Consider the following 18,414-nt stretch of genomic DNA (forward strand, 5'->3'; position numbering starts at 1 on the left):
GGGTAAATTACAAAAGCCCATGCTAAAGTTTCAATCAATTCCCGCCAATATCTACGCTATGAAATTAAGAACATAAATCTTGTATCTAGGGATGGATTCAGAAAGTTATAGGAGGGGGCAAAAGTGAATTTAGTATAATTTTTTTGTAATTTTAGGGGGAGGGCAAAGTGAAATTTTATAGATGTATAATTAAAGATAATAAAAAATTAGTAGTAAATAACAATAATAATAATAAAAAAATCAGTGCGGGGAATAATAATAATAATAATAATAAAATGCCTCGATCCCAGCCAACAGCCCAAACAAGATCCTTGAATTTAAACTATTTATATCCATTGACAAGATATGAATAATTTAACCATAAATAATCTCTTAACCATCCCATCGAATATAAGTAATAGGTTCATTAAATTATTACCTACCAAAACGTAGGGCAAGCCCGTGTGTGCCCAAGGGGCACATTCTCCCTAGCTTGCCCCATCCACTACTATATCTTCAAAGGTGCATCTTTGTGTGTGCTTTCATACAACCTATGTCAAAATTTCTCTTATGCTAAAAACAATGAAGGCATTATATTAACGTAAGATAAATCTCATTCAATTATCATCAACTCTATATTTTTGTCGTTACAAATTATAAGAAGCGCATCTAGTTACTTGAAAAAAAATTGTACCAAAATTTATTTGTAGCATATCACACTAATTAGTCATCAACTGAGTGTCTTTTTGTCATTCTAATCATTTAAAAGATAATTGTATCAAAGTTAATTGGCAGCAAACCATAAGGATTCGTTTGTTTGGAGGTAAAATATTTTTCAAAAAATATTTTTTTATTTTTTATTTTTTGGTATTTAGTTGTCGTAAAATATTTACAAAGAAAAAAATAAAATAAAATTTAACAAAGATATCTTATTCATCAATTTTTGATAAATTATTTTACATGTCCCGCTCGACGGATTCGACCTCAATTTTGAGGTAGATCTTTGTCAAATATCAAGAAAGTAAAAATAAAAATATATGTTACCTAAAAAAAATATATTTTTCTAAAAAAAAAAATATTTTACGTTAAACAAACGGAGTCTAATGATCACACTTTTACATTCACAGTCAAACTTTAACATTCTCTTTCTTTTCATAATTTTTCCGTCTATGTTTGTCTTGTATAATTTTATTTTATGACATTTTAATTTTTTTATTTTTTTTAACAATAGGATCACTTTAATATTTTTTACTACACAATACAATTTGTGCATTATTTATTGTCTGCTAAAATTTGATGAAAGAATGTGACAATTATCATGAGGTCAAGCATTAATTGCATTTATTTATTTATTTTAATTTTGTTTTATTTATTATTATTATTATTATTATTATTATTTAAGAGAACTATAATCTATAGTTGCACACAAAAGATCGCAAGCAGTAAAGAGAAACAACTGATTGAAGTAATTTTATCAGTGATCAGAAGAAGAGAAGAGGTTGTTTTAGGGTTGAATTGGGATGGCGAGCTTCGCGAGCGTTCCATCTCCGTCGTTATTGTTTCGGACCCCTCATCGCTCTCCTCGTTCTCTTGCCCTTACCCAATTCAAGGTACTCTTTCTGTATATATATACAAACGCATGTATCTATCTGCTTTGACGATCAATTGACACATTGTTTTCCATTTAATTATTGAAGAATGGTTTTGCTGGGCGAGTATTGATGCTTCGTGTAAATTGCTCGTCGGACCCAATTAGAGATGTGGAGCCTGAAGCTGACAACATTTCGTCGTCGTCGTCCTCATCTTCTGGGTCTACGAGCATTTCATCATACAATTGGTATGCAGGTCTCGGAGGCCTAGGGTTTCTGGAGACCTCCTACTTGACTTACCTCAAACTCACCAATTCCGATGCCTTTTGCCCCATTGGCGGTGGCACTTGCACTGACATCCTCAATAGCGATTACGCTGCTGTTTTCGGTATTCTTTTCTCATACATATATTATAAATAATATAGTTCGTTCTGGGTTTGTTGTTTGCTTAGTGGATTTGAGATTGGAATAGTAAATTGATTAATTGTTGTGAAATTTATTGCAAGAATAACATATATATATATATATATATATATATATATATATATATATATATATATATATATTGATGATTGTTAAGAGATGGCAGGGTTTTGGGGGCATGTTTCATTGGGACTTTCCCTGTACTGGGCCTATGGAAAATTTAAAATTGGAGTTTAAACTGGCCAGTAAACATGTTTTTGATCATTAGACTTGTCGAAGGGAAGCTATTTCAAATTAACAAAGTCATTGTTTTCTCCTCCTACCGTACCACACTGCAAGGAATGGTTTATTTTCATATGGGAAGGTTATCACTATGCATCTACCATTTAAATAAAAATGCTTCCTGTTAAAGCTAATCTTTGTGAATCTAGATTTTTATTTTTCCCCCGAATGCGTATACCTTCTTTTATTTGATTATGCATGTTCTGTCACTTCTTAAATTTCTTAACTTTACATCGAGTAGGTGTTTAGTTGAGTGAAGGTTTTAGACCACAAATTGCAGGGACATGTTTGAAAGGGGATTTCATTGACAGTCCTTTTGCATTTGCCAGGTATTCCTCTTCCATTGATTGGATTGGTCGCATATGGATTAGTTACAATACTTGGTGTACAGTTGGCTGGAAAGAACATGCCTTTCGGGATGGATGAAACTAATGGCCGTTTAATTTTACTTGGTAGCACTACCTCCATGGCTGCTGCCAGTGTGTACTTCTTGTACATTTTAAGCACAAAGTTTGCTGGAGCATCATGCTCATACTGTTTAGTGTCAGCACTGTTGTCGCTCAGCTTGTTTTTCATCACTCTAAAGGTTTACTTGTCTTATTCGAATAAAATAAATTAATCCTTTCTTTGATCTGTCAGTAACTAAAGATTGTCTGGTTTGGGGTACTTGGGAAAAAGAAGGAAAGGGATGGAGGAAGGGTTAACATCACTTCCTCATAACTCAGTTTTTCTTTTACTCCAGAAAGTGGAAGGATTTGGAGAGTAAGAAAAGGGTAGTTATTGATTACCTGTTTTGTTCCTACTTATTATGACAAGTAATCTCCTTTGTTACTCCTACTCTCATAATAAAGATTGCTTTTATTTCTTCCCCTTTCTCAATCTTCCCAAACAAAAGGGGGGTTACCACTATAAATTTCTTTGCTTTCATCCTAAGTTATCCAAATAAGAGGAGAGGTTGGCACTATTATTTCATTTATTTATTTTTCTCTCCTAACTAAAGTTATATTTACTTTTCCTTTTCTTGCTAGTTACACCCTCCTCAAAAAACTAAAACTAAAAATAAAAACAACAACAATAATGAAAACAATAAGATCTTAATTTGGGGGTTCTTTTGCAGGATTTTGGGTTCCAAGAAATACAAAAGGCACTGGGTCTACAGATCTGTTTAGCTGCCTTGGTGGTTGCTGCTTTAAGCACCTCATATGGTACTTCCCAGTCCATCTCCCCAAGGTATTCCAATACATGTACAGGTCACATATGACATCATCTCTCATTCACATAAACATATTTGCTATTACTCATTTTTCTTCAAGTAAATAAATAAACAAAAGACTAGATAGAGATTGGATTCATTCATTTTTACATGAATTTTAATTATCTATTCTAATATATTTAGAAATGTGAAATATTTATTGAAAAGTTAAAAGAAAATATGGTCATTTATTTGTGAATTTCCTTAGAATTTTGTCCACCTATATTTGCTATTACTCGCTTTTCTTCAAAGTAAATAAATAAATAAAAGACTAGATAGAGATTGGATTCATTCATTTTTACATGAATTTTAATTATCTTTTCTATTATATTTAGATATGTGAAATATTTATTGAAAAGTTAAAGAAATTATGGTTATTTATTTGTGAATTTCCTTATAATTTTGTCCACCTATCCTCCACCTTGTCCTATATTAGTAGCCTAGGATACAAAAATTCACCCTCCACCTTTGCGAATCACTGGCAACTCAAGGGTGGGTAAGGTTTAGCGCGAATCCATATGGAATCTACGGTTCCAAATTTTTGTAAAATTCATTATCAATGCTGAATCCCCTTCTTAGCTATGAGAAACATTGGAGCATGCTGTTATGCTGTATATGCTTGCGCTTGTTTTAGCAACAAAATTTCTTTCTTTTCTTTTTCTTTTTTTCCTTCTTCTTCTTTCTGTTTTTGGGAGGGGAATTTAGTCACACTTTAGGTAATGCTAACTGTTTCCAAAGATTACACACATAATCTAAATTGGTACAAGTGTTGGACCAATCAAATTTTCAAACTAAAGGTCAAAGGACACTGAGATATTCAATTATCTTATTAGGGGTAAAGTGCAAAAAAAAAACCCTGAACTTTACTCTCTCTCCCAAGAAACCCCCCTGGATTTTTTTTATTTATTTTTATTTTTTATTACAGAAAACTCTCTAAACTATCCCAATTTTTGCAAAAAAGTCTAGATGACACTGTTCCGGTAAATTTTAGTAAAATAGTCACGTGGCATATGTTGTAAATTGAAAATGGCAATGCTACCCTTATATACATATACATATGCTGTAGACTGTAGTACATATATATTATTAAACATAGTTCATATATGTATATACACACACACACATATATATATCTTCCCCAGTTGCGTACTCTGTTCAACTGCACCTCTCTTTCCATCTTTCATGGAGATCGAGAACGAACAACCGCGGCACCACATCCAAAACCGAGAACAGGCTGATTTGGCTGAACTTATTCATCGCCGGGAGCAGAGTTGGCAAGCGCTTCAAACTCGCCAAGCGTGACACCGCCTTGACGATGGAGCTCTTAGCCGGCACCGCCACGTTTCTCAGCATGGCCTACATCCTGTAAATTGATACAATCAGTCCTTGGCGCCTCTTGGTTTATCTCTGTATTCCCAAAAATGGAGGTTTAGCCTTAACTTTTTTTTTCCCCTCAAAACCAAACAAGATAGCTGGTGACTCATATTTTTGCACACTTAATAGATTCTAATCTTCAATCGATCTTACCCAAAAGATTAGAAAACTTACCCAAATTAGGGAAAGAAAGAAAACCTTACCAAAATCTCAAAAAATACTGGGCCTCCCTGGAGAAGAAACACTGCTAGGACCGAGATTTCTGTTCAAACCCAGGTAACCGAAACCTTACCAAAACCCGTTGATCATGCAACTCAGGCTCCAAATCCACTGTTGTCAAAATCGAAGTGTTTTTCTGAGTTCAAACGCAGTAATTGATTGATTCAGAGAGATTATAACTAACAAATGATTATTGTGGCGAACTTAAAGATACGATCTTGTGAATAGCGAGAAAGAATTGAGGGCTGGAACACTTTACTGTGACTGCCAAAGGGGATAGCACTGGGACTGTTTCCGGCCACTCCAATAAAAAATGAAGGTTTTTCCATTAAAACCGGTGAAAGCCCAACCTCAAACTCCATGACCGACCGGCACCGGTGAGAAGGTCTAAGCATGAACAATGCAATCGGAGCGAAACCGGTGAGAGCCCACCTCAAACTCCATGATCGCCGGCACCGCGAGCAAACCAGTGAAGTATCATTCCGATGAACCACAAACAGATATATCCTACAAAGCTTTTTGGCGAGCAACATACAGACCCAGTACCGTGAGCATCTTTGAAGACCCAAACCGAGAATTTCATTGAAGACCAGCTGCTGGCTGCTGGAGGTCGACAATGTCGGCAACGGTGGGAAAACTAGAGCGTACAGGGAGAGAAAGCCTTATGTGTAAGGCCGTGTTTGGCGCTAAATGAGTGGTGGTTAGTTGATAAGGTAGCGATGTGTTGTCAAAATTCTATTGGACTGTTTAGATTTTTTTGACACGTCAGCAGCTGAGTTAAGACAACACCAATAGTTCCACTCAAGGGTAATATCGTAATCCTCTTTTTCGGTAACTTTATCATAGTTCAGGGGGGTTTTATGCACTTTACCCCCTTATTAGGGGTCACTGAAGGTTTTCATGTTCGCCAATTTTAAAACCATTGAAGTGAATGTGTGATGAATCCTACCTTGATGAAAGGCATGATACTTGATTGGGTCAATTGATCTGATGAGGGAAAGAGGACTGGTCAGTATATGCAAATGGTAGATCCCTCTTGGATTTATGATTTAGAAGATAACCCCATGGTTGGCTGCCACAGAACTTTACTTCATTTAACTATTGTTATGACACGGTCTATTGTAGCTCAGGGGAAATTTATTGTTTAAAACGAGTCAGTTCTTGCATCATAATTGAAGATGATATGCATGTTTTGGTCTTACAATGTGAAAGGAACATTGATTTGATCTTTTCCCCATATTTCCAAACAGCTTGGATCTACAACCATTTACAACTGAGATTACGACGGAATCAAGTCCTATAACTCTCTCTCTTGCAAGGCATCTACATTCTGTAGGAGCTAAAATGTATGGGGCTTTCTGGTGTTCACATTGTTTAGAGCAAAAACAGGTACTTCGCTCTCACAATTGCCTCGTTTAGCTTATATGTAAACATACCGGATGATGTTGATGTTAACAAAAGCTTAACAATCAGAAAGTTGGAGTGTAAGAAATAGTCTCATGTTCAACTTTAATGTCTGGTGGCATTTGTAGCCCCAGAAATTGAAATAAATTTCATTGACACGAGATGCTAATCATCATCTTTAATTCCAAGAGTTCAATGATGATTGTTGATAATCTTCACATATTCTTTTGTAGACTTACTGAATGCAAGTATTTGTACATAATGGATAGTATGTTTGAATACAAATGTATTCTTTTTCTTTGTTGAAAAGAAAACTGATATTTTTTTCTCAGAAGCACTAAGAATCCTTATGAAAGTTCTGAATCATCTGACAAAACCAGGGTGAGGGTCCGGAAACAGCTATTATTACAATTTTATAATGAGGCCACTGGTCACTAAGACCTTCACAAATCAAGGACTTGATATATTGTAGATTTTAATTATCTAATTAATTTCTTTATGTCAAATGTGCTCATTTCATTCATCTTTTTAAATTAAGCTGTTTAATTCATTGATGATCATCTCTAGAAAATTGTCATGCCTGTACCTTTCCACTTTATTTTGCTGTAAATTTCATTTAAAATTGTTAAAATAGATAACTATGCCGAGAAAGCATGGCTCGTAATTAAAAGGAATGGAAAAAGAGAATACATATGGCCTACCCCATTCATATGGATAAAGGGGCAAAGTTGATAAGGACGGATGTGGAAAAAACAGACTATCAGTTGGAACAAAATACCTGCGGTTATTTTCATATATTTTTTCGTGGTACTTTTAAGGACATGAAATATATCTTTCTTATATTTTTGAGGTGCATGGCACAGCGTGCTATGGTTTGAGGCGAGGGAGGGATTGAACTCTTACCGAAGCTATTGGGTGTGAGCATGGTAGAACCAAGGGCGGGTTGTTTGTGCTTCTCTTAATGCATTCTTTGTGATATTGTTATCACTTTCCTCCATTAAGTTTTCAATATACAGTACCTTAGACTAATCAACTGATTTCAAGAGTTTGATGAGGGTTGCTGTTGTTTCTTGTTGCAGCTTGAGGACTTGGATCTAGTAGACCAAGCTATTTCTCAAAGTCATAGTATAATATTCATTTATTAGAATTTTTTTACTCAATGCATTAAGATAATTTTCTTCAATACTCTCGGGCCTGCGGGCCTCCCCAAGGCTATATATTTGTCATAAATGAAACAATCAGTTCTCTGGGTAATGTTGGTTCATATTCCCTTTCTTTTCTTTTTTTTCCCTTTTTTTTTTGGGGGGGGGGGGGGGGTGGGGGGAAACTAAAGAGCTCAGAAAGTTATATATCAGAAAGTCAAGTCTTTCTTGAGTGTCATACATCTCGGAGTTGAGCAACGAGAATGGGTATTTCTTTTCTTTTTTTCCCCTTTTTTTTGGGGGGGGTGGGGGGAAACTAAAGAGCTCAGAAAGTTATATATCAGAAAGTCGAGTCTTTCTTGATGTCATACATCTCGGAGTTGAGCAACGAGAACTGGTATCGCAAGTGAACCAATACCAGCCCCCAAACTCATTATATGGCCATTTACGTTACTTTAAACTCATGATTGAAGCCACTCAAGCGGCGCGCTGAGAAAGTCACCATATGTGTATTTCGTTCCCATATTGATTCCTTGCTTTATTGATCCCCTGCAACGGGGCTTTCTAATACTTCTTTTGGGCATGTTATTGAATATTCTCGTCATGGCCTGTAGGAATGGAGTTCAAGCTTTACCTAGCCCAAAGAGTTGACCCCTGTCTGAGCCCAGTCTTGCCCGAGCCTCAACTTGTACGTGAACCGCTGGAGTCCCTATCTCGATTTCTTCCGGCAGTTCGCTTGTACTTAATAACTAAAAAGAGTGATTGAGAATCTCGAGAACCTAAACAAAAATGTAGAAGTGAGCTGCAACCTCCAGTCAGTGTGCGAATCAAGGATTGTTTCTGTTACGACAAACGCAGCGAACCCAAGATAGAATCATGAATCACGACAGAAAAGTAAACACACCACACAAAGAACACAAAGATTTGTACGTGATTCGGCTACAACCTACGTCCACGGTTGAGATCCGGCGAAAGTTTTCATTATGTTTAAAATCGGAGATTAAAAGTTTTCAGCCCATAACTCTCTTTCTGTATGAATTTCAAAGTCTCTCTCTTACAACACTCCAAACCCTAAGCGACCTTATATATCGGGCTACAAGAGACTAATTAGGGTTCATGATCCATGAGCAAAAACAGGTAAAAAATTTTCCAATCCAACGACCCGTCACAAAATTCGGGCCACAACATCACAGGTCCTCTCAAATAACAGGCATTTCCTACTCATTCCCTTTCCAAGGTGGCCACTTACACAGTAGTATCCAGAGAAAGTAGTCTTTGATGCCCTCGAGCTACGTGCTTACCCTTAGTGCTAGGTCACTGACATATTCCTTTCCCCATCCTTACTCAGACTGCTGATCCACTGTAGCTCTCATAGACAAATAAATAGGAAATGCTACAACCGCGTCCAAACGTACTGGCCAAAATCTCTTAGGAATCTCAAAAACGAAAAATTTCTCCTAAATTCAAACACCGTCTCAACCAAAATTGTGTCATAACGTAGCTTTCATGGCTGTACTCATTATATTTGAAAATGGAGCTGAATAGAACTCATATGAAGTATGGGTTGCTACAATTTATGAGTGATGAACAGTATTTTCAGAATGCTTGATGGATTTTCAAAATTGTATGTAGCAAGGTACAACTGAAGTTGGTGGAAGCTAAAAGATATGATGTTCTATTTGCAACTTTTACATTCGATTTGTTATTGTTATCTCAAGTTGCAAATTTTGTTGGATGTGTTTATCATCTTATTTTGAAATGAATTTTTTTTGTATAGTATTACTTTTTCTTTGGTTGGTAATTTTTTTTTCTTTTCAACTCAATGTTGGTGAGAAAGAACGGATCCACATTATTTTGTTAATACATTTTTATAACTTCAGGAGCATGATTTGAGAAGAGGTAGGTGGTTTGCTTCTCTTAACTAACTATGCCTTTTATTTTTATAAGCAGCGGTTTGCCCACAATACCATATAATTTATTTTGAAAATGATGCAGGCAGAATTTCAAAATATGGATAGTTTTTGAAAAACACGAATCCATTGCTGCAGGAAATTTGAAATTCTGCCTGCATCAGAAAATTATTATTGCATCACCTGCTTTATGTTTTTGATGCAGATGTTTGGAAGTGAAGCAGCAAAGCTATTGGACTATGTAGAATGCTTCCCTGGCGGATATAGGAAAGGAACTAAAATAGCCAAGGCATGCGCGGATGCTGGAATTGAAGGGTTTCCAACATGGGTGATTAATGGCGAGGTGGGGAGGCTCTTATGTGGTGAACCTTTTCTCTTTATTGTGGCTGGCATGATAAGTGCCTTAAATTCTCTCATTTTTTAAAGGTATGTTCTCATAGAACACCACGTCTTGCAGGTTTTGAGTGGAGAGCAAGAATTGTCAGAGCTTGCCAGAGCATCTGGATTTAAATCTGATGATTTAAGTCAACCTAATTAGATTCATCCACTGCTAAGTATATAGGTCATGTACAGCTCCTGGATCGTCTATGGCAGCTTACAAACTAACTGTTCCATATGCTTCCTACTATCTACAAGAGCTTGAGTTCATAACATACTGGAAGTAATTTCTTTTGAGACGTAGGGATGGGGGGATGGGTATTCTTTATTAAAAGCATTCGAGTACTGGAGGGTGAGGCACTGGTTGAAACTGCTGCTGCTCCCTTGCTCTGCTTTTAAATATTATAGGCAATAATGTACATAATATTTACGCTTGGAATGTGCAATACAAAGTTAAATTATTCTGTTACAATTTTCCCCCTTTTGAGTTTTGATCAAAGATATTTGAACAACAGCTCTCTCTGAACTAGTGACTTGTAAAACCATGTTTTGAGTTCGTAATGAACCTGTTGTTGATGTCCGTCTTCTTTCTGCAACCTGGATTATGGATCATTGAGAACAAACTAGGACTTTGAAATGAGTTTGTTGTTCTTTGTAAGTGAATTAGACCATTTTTTATAGATGGAATTTGAAGTTCAAGCCTTCACGCGGCAATATGCAAATTTATTTGAAGACAGAAAATTTGGTTGCAAGAGCAATAAAGTGGAGAGAAGGAAAGCAGGTTGAGGAGTTTTGCATAATATATGGGGTAAGTGCAAAAAACACCCAGTATTTTAAAAAATGTGCAAATAACACTTTTATTGTTCAAATGTCACATTTTTAGTTTTAAAAAGTTGCAAATAAGAGCTTTTTACTAACAAATTTGGCATGTGTCGTGCATGTGAGCAAAAGTTGGCCTTTTATTACCTAAAATATCCTTTTGCACTATCCAAAATGCCCAAAGGGATATTTGCACACTTTTTAAAGTACATTTTTTTTTTTTTTTTTTGTAAATAATGAACATAATGATCGAAAAATTTGTAATTGACCATCATTACATCAAAACCAAAGATTAATGATGAAAAATTTAGAGGTTTAGATTTAATTTCGATTTATTTTAGAGGTGTGGCACTTATCCAATTTTCTCTCTCCCATCATTACACCAAACCCTTGTATATTGGTGAACCACAAACCATCGGTGGCTCTTGAAGGCGGTTGAAGAGTAACTGAATAACCGCCTTTCTGAATCTGATCTTTTGCGGATTTGAGATGCGAAAGGAATGGTTCAAGTAGTCCAGACGCAAGCTTCTCGTTCGCGCCACCAACAAAGATAACCACATCACATCTTCATACGATCATACTAGTGTAAGAACACATAATCAACACAATGAGAGAGAGTAACAGACTCTTAATTGACAAATTGTGTGAGAATTGAACAAGTAATTCACAGGTCCTGGTTGGCGTGAGCTGAAACAGAGCATGATCAAGACGAGTTCTTGGATCCATAATTTTAGAGAGAGAAAGAGATTCAAAATTCCATCTTGTCAGTTGCATACATTCTTATTGTCGATTTCTTCTGATCTTCGAAGTCTATTCAATTTTCTTCATCTGAATTATACACAGTCACACACACAAACAGAGAGAGAGAGAGAGAGCTGGGGCACATGCGAGTGAGGTTGGGAGGGATTTGATTATTCAAATGTGGGTCCAATAAATAAGTGCCGACACCTCTGTGCATAGAGATACTGAATCAAAGGTGTTTGATGAGTGCATACAGCATATAAACGCCAGTAAAGCTCTTCCCAACCGCCAGGCCGTACACTTTGATAGCCAAAATCACCGCCAGGTACAGCGTCGTCAGGTTCCCGACCATCGCATCGGAGATCGCCATCTCTTTTTCTCTCTCTAGGCTTTCTCTCCCTAGAATTGGGTTGGATACAGCTTATGCGCACTATGGAGGGCCGATCGGCCGAGCCGAGAGAAGAAATCACCAGCCACATGGCTTGTTTTAGCATCTGGATTTTCTCGCCCTTCATGCTCAAACTGACATCAAGCACGGCGACTAAATCGACTGGCGCACCGCGCGACGGGTCCAGAGAATGCGCCGCGTTGCTATTGTGCGCCACCGGCGTTGGTGGAGGGGCATTTACCCTCAGAACCACCGCGTAGATCTGGTGACTCTGTCCGACGGAAACAACCGCAACCTCCGGCATGAGCTTCACCTCCACATTCATCGAATCTCTGCCACCGTTGATCACAGATTCTTCCGTACTGGACGAAGAGATTGGATTGACTAAGAAACCTCGAAACTCTTCGTTTTCGTGTTCTTCATTCTTGTCTTCCTCGGGCACCGGAACAAATCGACCTCCGGCGGCCGGCGACAGCAACGGCTCATCGTCGTCGTAAGCCCTTACTTGAAACGGCTTTGTAAACGAAGTAGTTTGCGTATGGTGTTTCATTACCCAAAATGACGTAGTTTTGGCCTATCTCTATTTAGTTAATTTTAACTTCTTTAATTTTATTATTATTATTATTGAATAAAGAATATTGGGATATTTTCGTACTTTTATCTATTCCTCAGACAAAATGTCCTTATTTGCAACTTTTAAAAATTAAAAAGGTGACATTTAAATAACAGGTGTTATATTATTTGTACATTTTTAAAACTACAGGCACTTGACCATGAGGAATTCAGTCACTCTTTAGCTCCGTCTTCTTTATTTAGGCTTTCCGAGCCTACAGCTGATTTGGACATGTGGGCAACTACCAGACTGAGTCGCCCTTCTTTCACATAGGAAAGAAGAATGCCTGAGAGATACGAGGTGTGAAAGACTGGAGGATACGTGCGTCTGCGTATAATATACATATGAGGGTAGATTGTGTGATTCATTTAGGTCTCCTGCGATAATATTCTGAATTATTGGTTGATCGTATTTCACCAATATTCTAATTAATAATTCAACATATAGACTGTTAATATAATAAAAATAGTGAAATGCTACATACCATTTTATGAAATCAAAAGGATCCAATGTATATATACTACAAGTCATAGAGTAGTTCAGTAGCACCACTGTGAAAAAGTGCAACTTACCCTGCATATATATGATACTACAGATCATTGACACCAAAAAGTGGAAGTAATAAATATTACGAACTCCAGTCTGAATCTTGTTCAATCATCTTAGAAGCTTTACCATCTCAAAGTCCCTTAACAAACCACCCTGTAAAGATCATGCAAAAATTGATGAATTGCTAAAATATTCTAATGATTTTCCAATTAATTTTGGCTAGGCAGATAAAAAGATCACTCAAATGAGAGGAAAAATCATTAACAGATGCTAAAACTATCTTTGGAAGTACCGGACGGAATTGATGTCTTGAAATTGAATATGGTTATAATTTATTTCAAAATAATCAAATGCAACATTAAATGAATTTTCCTCCAAAATTTCGAAGTATCTATTTCATGCCCAATGTGAAGAGTTACGTTCATTTCTTCATGGGGTCCGGAAAATAAGTAATAGCCCCACACCTGCCATCCACCAAGCTGGTCTACCATTCTCTCGGGCATTCATCTTCTTCATTATCCTCCATAAGCATTTCTTCGGAGAAATAAATGCAATCCCCTTTGAGACCTCGAGCCGAAACAGAATAGGAGCAGAAATCATCACAAGCAAACAACACCCGATCACCCAAGGTTTCAATCCGCTCCCATTTCATTTCCTTCTCGTTCAGCTTAAAAACTTTCAAGTAAACCACCTGCAAAGGATCATTTTCATCATACTCATCATGGTAGGGACTGTTTTCTTCCCACCCTAAGTACCTATCAATCATAAACAGATCACCACAAGACTTCATCAAACGTACTCCGCCACTGCCATAACAATCCCCAAGCGACGCAATCCGCTTTGCCTTCAAGTCCGAACCGATCACCAGAGTCCTTCCGTTACAGTCAGCGGCATAGAACTGTCCATGGTGATACACAAAGTCGTCGTAATAATTATACTCATCTAAATCGTCGTCAATGGTGGTCCATTTCTTATCTCCTAACTTGCAGCAAAAACGAAAATATTTGCTCTCTCACTACAAAAAAGGAAGCAAGACAATTAGATGAAAAACATCAACTTTCTTCCTGGATTGTCATCACCGCATAATCATCAGCATCAGAGCATGGAGCCGATGACACTACGACCTTTCTTAGGCTTGCGACTTTTTCTTAGATGAGGAAGGCTATAAGCTTTACCGATTTCAGTGATTCGAAAGTCGAGCAAGTTCAGTTCTTTCGGAAACGTTTCCTTGGGAAGGAATCCAGAGAGAGGATGTAGGGCACGAATTTTGCCATTTTCAATCTCTTCAACCCTAACCAACCATGGAATGGAATGGGAAGGCTCGGGTGATTTTGAAGTGTTTAGTTTTGGATTTTGATCGGGCGGTTGGAGGAGGTATATGGTGTTTTCTGTGAGAGTTAAGTAACCGTCGGGGTTTAGATTTAGGTCAGAGGGATCGATTGGGGAAGGAAGAAGGAGAGGCAGAGGAGGAGGGGGTTTGGTGAAGGGAGGAATTGAGGAACGCCATGAACCACAGACGGAGCGAAGTCGGAGATTATCAACGCGAGTGTTGAGATTCTTCTTTGCCAACAATGACTAGAATTCTTCTGGGAGATGAGACCACTCAACTCTCTCCGCCATTTTTGTGGCTGATACAAATTATTTTCATTTGTTTTCTATATTGTAGTTGGAAAACTTGCGATATTTTCTTTTAAAAACGTATTTATTTGTTTTCTTTCAAACATTGTGGGGGCAATAAATTACCAAACACCTTTGAATAAATCACAACACAATAAATAAAAACATTCTTTTAATTTGTGCATAGAAAATGAGACTAACAGGTTCTAAACATAACATGGATAAGCTCGTACAAATAAATACCCTAACATAGGACCTCAACACAAAAGAACTAGTCAGGTTTAACGTTTTCAAGACAAGTGAGTTCATAGTTTAGCTCTACTCACTTTTTACGTAAATTATGCCAACACAAAAAAGTCCCTCCAGGGGGAACAACTGAAGCAAAAACTATCAGACATACCATAACCAACAAATCTCCTGGAGAAAATTTTCTCTTTCCGGTAAATAAACCTGGAGTAAAAGTATATGGAGATTATTATCATTAAATGAGGCAGACTTCAAACACATATCACAAACAATGAGCCATTTTCTTATAAATAATGAAACAAGCATGATCTTTCGAGTGTGTTATTATTAATCCAACTTATATATTGGCCATTGTTGCTGCCATACATCGCTGCCGCATCATTGTCTTCCACCACCACCACCAACTTTCACTACTGCCACCACCTCCCACCACTACCACTAATACCTTCGACCACCGCAACCTCCATTGCCACCACCAACTGTCACCATTACAGCCACCGCCGTCGCATTCCACCACCGCCACCTTCCTCCACCACCGCCACCTACACCATTGTCGCCTTCCACTACCATCACCACACTGCCGGTGCCTCCACCGCCTTCCACCACCACCACCTTCCAATGTTGCCGTCACCTCCATTGCCTTCCACCACCATTACCACCGTCACCTCCACTGCCTTCCACCACCACCACCACCACCACCACCACCACTGCCTTTCTACATCATTGCCTACCCCACTCATGCCTTCCACCACTGCTTCCACCACCACCACCGCCTCTGCCTTCCACCATTGTCACCACCGTCACCTTTCAACACCACCACTACCGCTTTCTACCTTCACCACCATCTTCACAGCCATCCACTATCATTTCTTTTTAAAAAATTATAAAAGAATATTATTTTATTAATTTAATTTAGGAATAATTCCATAAAAATAGAGTTTAGTGAGTAAAAGGACAAAAGAAATGACTCAAAATTAAGTTTTCCAAATTAATAGAATTTTCTCAAAGTTTGAGGTGGATATGGAAATTTATTGTATATCATTTTTTTATTACTAAAATACCCTTCTATTATTGTTATGAATCTTTGCCTCTACATTTGACGCCTGTGCTTGAATGTCTCGAGCTTTTTTCTTTTCTTTGGGTGAAAAGCCCTCTTTCCGGTGTAGTGGAATAACTTTTAATAGTAACCAAAGGCCCGCAAGACTAGAAGTCTCAATTGTTCCAGCTGCTCCAGAGCAAACCCATTTAAAAAAAAAAAAAAAAAATCCCCATTTCATCATCAATCTCTCTCACACCCCTAAACCAGTCCCTTCTGAATGTCTTCATCTACAATAGCAAAAACAATTCTTTCTTTTTGATTGGCCATCTCTCTCTTTCACCCACCTAACCAGCAAACCCATTTAAAATCCATTTAATCATAAGAGAAGTGCAAATGACTAGAAGTTTTAGATGAATTTCTTAGATTTGTTGGTTGTTTGTTTGGGAAGAAAGATTGCCATTGATGGGTTTCTCTCTCTAGATATGAGGGGTAGTAACATAATTTTATAACAATAAAAGGGTATTTTAGAAATAAAAATATGATGTACAGTAAATTTTCATGTCCACCTTAGATTTTGAGAAAATTCCATTAATTTGAATTTTTTTATTTTGACTCCATTCTTTTGTCCTTTGACCCCCAAAATTCCATTTTTATGGAATTATACCTTTAATATATTTGTTACTAGGGGTTATTTTGAAAAATTCAATTTAAATTCATTCTATTCTAAATTTAGGATAAATTACCCTGACTACTCCTGAAATTTTCATTTATTACCTATAGATTAAAGTTGATAAAATATTACGGTCAACCTCCCTGAGGTTTGGTTGAATTAACCCTCACCAGCCCTACCATCAGTTTACTAAAAATAAAGTCAAATATAAATTATAAGTGCCCAAACTAATATGAGCAACACATATCCAAATTAAACCTACCAATCAAATCAAATTACCTTTCAATTCATTAGTAATTGAACCAAACAATTCCTACCCACCGTACTTAAATTATAAAGTTTACTGATTGCAATAGTTTAAGCTTAATTTATAATTGCAAAAGTTTAAGCTAGATTGGTTCTAAATGGGAACTAAACATACGGAGTAATATATTATATAGAAATTTATTTCATTAAAAAAAATATATTTACTATGTACTAATATATATTTAAGATACATATTTCTCTATAATTCATTCCATAAATATTTATATTTAATATGTTTTTAAAATATATTTGATACAATATATACACAATTTAGAATAATACAGTTTATATATATGTATATATATATATATATATATATACAGAGGAAGGCTCTCATGCTGTTCAAAACAATGGACCTTTCAACGGACCAAAAGTTAATTAGGAAAATTACACTTTATTACTGTATCAAACCTAACCATAGTTAATTTACCGTAATTAGTCAATACATTTCCATGGCAGGATTAAGCAATATATGCTTTCGGTTTGAAACTCCATGATTGGAGGTTGTACTTATTCACTAACCTTAAAAATTTGGTATCCTTTGAACAAAAAAAAAAAAAAAAAAAAAGTTTATTCACAAAGTGTGGAATAATGGGTCAACGAAAAAAATAAAAAATAAAAAATAAATAAGAGAGCAACAGGATAAAAATAAAAATAAAAATAAATAAAAGTATATATTACTTAATCCTGCCATAGAAAGGTATTAGTTAATTCTGGTAAATTAACCGTGGTTAAGTCTGATAAAGTAATAAAGTGTAATTTTCCTAATTGACTTTTGGTCGTTGAAAAGTCTGTTGTTTCTAACCGCATGAGAGCCTTCATGCATACATAATTTATTGGAGAATGAATATGGTAGTTGTGTTGTGACTATAGTGGTGAAAATGGTGGGTGTGATGGTGTGGGTATGGAGGTAGTGGTTGAGATTGTAAGGAAGAGATTAAGAAGAGAGAGATTGAATAATGACATTGACTAATTATAGTAAATTAACTGTGGTTAGGTCTAATAAAGTAATAAAGTGTAATTTTCCTAATAGACTTTTGGTCCGTTGAAAAGTCTTGTTGCGTCGGAGAGCATGAAGCAATGGACCAAAAGTTAATTAGAAAAATTACATTTTATTACTCTATCAGACTTAACCACAGTTAATTTACCATAATTAGCCAATACCTTTTCATGGTAGGATTAAGCAATATATACTTTTATTTATTTATTTATTTATTTATCCTGATTGTTGCTTTCTTATTTATTTTTTATTTTTTCGTTGACCCATTATTTCACACTTCATGAATAAGTTTTTTTTTTTTTGATCAAAGGATACCAATTTTTTAGGGTTCGTGAATAAGCACAACTTCCAATAATGGAATTTCAAACAGAAAGCATATATTGCTTAATCCTGCCATGGAAATGTATTGACTAATTATGATAAATTAACTATGGTTAGGAAGGCTCTCATGCTGTCCGAAACAACAGACTTTTC

General features: G+C 36.4%; 1 protein-coding gene across 2 annotated transcripts; it reads left to right on the forward strand.

Moving 5' to 3' along the window:
* Positions 1-1,394: 1,394 nt before the first annotated feature.
* Positions 1,395-10,424, forward strand: LOC132282412 (thiol-disulfide oxidoreductase LTO1). Of its 2 annotated transcripts, none has more exons than XM_059784086.1 (7): positions 1,395-1,589; positions 1,677-1,956; positions 2,603-2,859; positions 3,391-3,503; positions 6,369-6,507; positions 9,780-9,936; positions 10,032-10,424. In XM_059784086.1, the coding sequence occupies exons 1-7, from the start codon at positions 1,500-1,502 to the stop codon at positions 10,082-10,084; spliced, it is 1,089 nt and encodes a 362-aa protein (XP_059640069.1). In that variant the 5' UTR covers positions 1,395-1,499; the 3' UTR covers positions 10,085-10,424. The 2 variants fall into 2 exon arrangements, with proteins under 2 accessions (XP_059640069.1, XP_059640068.1); XM_059784085.1 differs by having other exon boundaries at positions 1,396-1,589; positions 9,780-9,917.
* The last annotated feature ends 7,990 nt before the right edge of the window (positions 10,425-18,414 follow it).

This window comes from Cornus florida, unplaced genomic scaffold (assembly GCF_030987335.1).
Source record: "Cornus florida cultivar Cherokee Brave unplaced genomic scaffold, ASM3098733v1 CherokeeBrave_3.0.0_Hap2_Chr11, whole genome shotgun sequence".
NCBI lineage: Eukaryota > Viridiplantae > Streptophyta > Magnoliopsida > Cornales > Cornaceae > Cornus > Cornus florida.